This window comes from Bombyx mandarina, chromosome 10 (genome assembly GCF_030267445.1).
Source record: "Bombyx mandarina strain Sakado chromosome 10, ASM3026744v2".
In the NCBI taxonomy this organism is placed as follows: domain Eukaryota; kingdom Metazoa; phylum Arthropoda; class Insecta; order Lepidoptera; family Bombycidae; genus Bombyx; species Bombyx mandarina.
In genome coordinates this window covers 63,122-65,125 of record NC_143217.1, presented here as the reverse complement: position 1 = coordinate 65,125, position 2,004 = coordinate 63,122, and the positions used below count along the sequence as shown (strand labels likewise).

At 37.2% G+C, this 2,004-nt stretch overlaps 1 protein-coding gene across 1 annotated transcript; it reads right to left on the bottom strand.

Annotated features, from left to right (window-relative positions):
• Window positions 1–525: 525 nt before the first annotated feature.
• LOC149502105 (uncharacterized) lies at window positions 526–1,721 on the bottom strand. Its single transcript, XM_089730092.1, has one exon. The coding sequence runs from the start codon at window positions 1,719–1,721 to the stop codon at window positions 750–752; it is 972 nt and encodes a 323-aa protein (XP_089586218.1). The 3' UTR covers window positions 526–749.
• Window positions 1,722–2,004: the final 283 nt, after the last annotated feature.

The following is a 2,004-nucleotide window of genomic DNA, read 5'->3' as shown; positions in this document are numbered from 1 at the left end:
TTCTTTTCCAAATATAAGTTTAAGATCAAAACTACCCAAAGTAGGTACGGGGTCTTCCGTACTATCTATACCTTTTAATTTAATTATATTATTTATGAGATTTATGTGTGAAAATGATTGAATAGATGTTTTTTTTATGAGGCATACGGAGGATCCAGTGTCAACAAGGAAAATAAGCGGCTTGAAGGATATAGATGTCGAAACAAGTACATGGGGTAAGGATATTTTGCTAGAAATACAAGATAGTTCATAAATTTTACTTTCGTTTTGTTTTGTAATTGTATTTTCAATGATATTGCGTTTGTGTTTTGATATTGGATGAATGTAGACACTTGCTTGGGGCTGGTTACCCGTGTGGTCTTTGGAAATTGGATTACGGACACTTGTTTGGGGCTGGTTACCCGTGTGGTCCTTGGGAATTGAATTGTGGACACTTGTTTGGGGCTGGTTACCCGTGTGGTCCTTGGGAATTGAATTATGGACACTTGTTTGGGGCTGGTTACCCGTGTGGTCCTTGGGAATTGAATTATGGACACTTGTTTGGGGCTGGTTACCCGTGTGGTCCTTGGGAATTGAATTATGGACACTTGTTTGGGGCTGGTTACCCGTGTGGTCCTTGGGAATTGAATTATGGACACTTGCTCGGGGCTGATTACCCATGTGGTCCTTGGATATAGAAAAGGTGTCTTTATCGTTACAGTTAGCTTGACGTTCCGGTTTGGGCCTCACGAGACACCTTCGTGAGTCCCTTATTCGTTTAAATTCTGATTAAGATTATCTTGTGCATAATCTGTGCTAGATGATGGTTGCGGCTCGAAATCATCGTAGGTATAATTTTTGTCAACTAAACAGTTTACGCGAGCAGGATTAGGTTTAATGTTTTCTTGAATTGGACGTTGTTGAAAATAGGGTTGAGGTATTTTGAATCGATTATTATTGTATTCACGTTTTTTACAGGTGTCGATTGTGTGGCCTTGGGTTTTGCAGTAACGACAGTACAGACCTTGGTTGCTTTGATTGTAAGGTCTCTGTATTTGAGGTTGAGGCCTAGGATTTCCGTTGAAGTTGGGAGGTTTGGAGATTTGGAAGGGTTTTGGGGACTGGCGTTGTGGCATGGAAGGGTTACGTTTGTTAAATAAATTTAATATTTTCTCCTCGGCAATTGCTAAATTAATAGCTTCGTTGAGGTTTAATGGATTTTTACCTCTGACTAAATTAGAAATTTCAGGCTTAAGGCCGAGTAAAAATGTATGAAGAGCTAAGTCTTCCATGGCTGCTACGCGGCCGCTAAGCTCAGACTTCTTTTTATTGGATAAGGTTACTTCTGTTAATAATTTTGAGAGGCAAGTTTCTAGGCGTAGAGCAAATTGGCTGACGAGTTCACTAATACCTTGACGGCATTCTTGCAAATCGGTTAACAAATGGGCGTAATGCTTTCTTTCCCCAAATTGTGTCTTTAGAAAATCACATAACTGGTCCCAACTACTGAATTCTTTTATTGAACAAGCTATTGCGGCTTTTCCCTCTAGTTGTGATAATATAAATTTAAAAAGAATTTCTTGTTGTGGTTCTGACGCTAATTCAATGGCATTACTACAGTTAGAAAGAAACGAATTTAATTTCTCGCGTGTTCCGTCAAATGGTTTAATAAATTTAAATAATATAGCAATCGTTACGTTATCGGTTTTTTCTAGTTTAAATTGAGACTCTTTTTGAGACATAGGTAAAAGTAATTAATACACACAAATGAAATAGAATAAAATATAGTGAACAATGATACTATACGGTGTAATAGGCAGCCACCTAAGTAACTTGATACACAGATAGCGTTGAGTAGTTAATGCAGGTGTGGTGAGTGACAAGTATAATTCTAAGAATTGACCCGTGAGAATATAATGTTAAAAACAATATTGGCAACTTATGATTAATATTATTAAAATTATTTTCTTTTATATTATTTCTAATTCTTCAATTCGTCAAACACGGATTTTCAGTCACGATGAT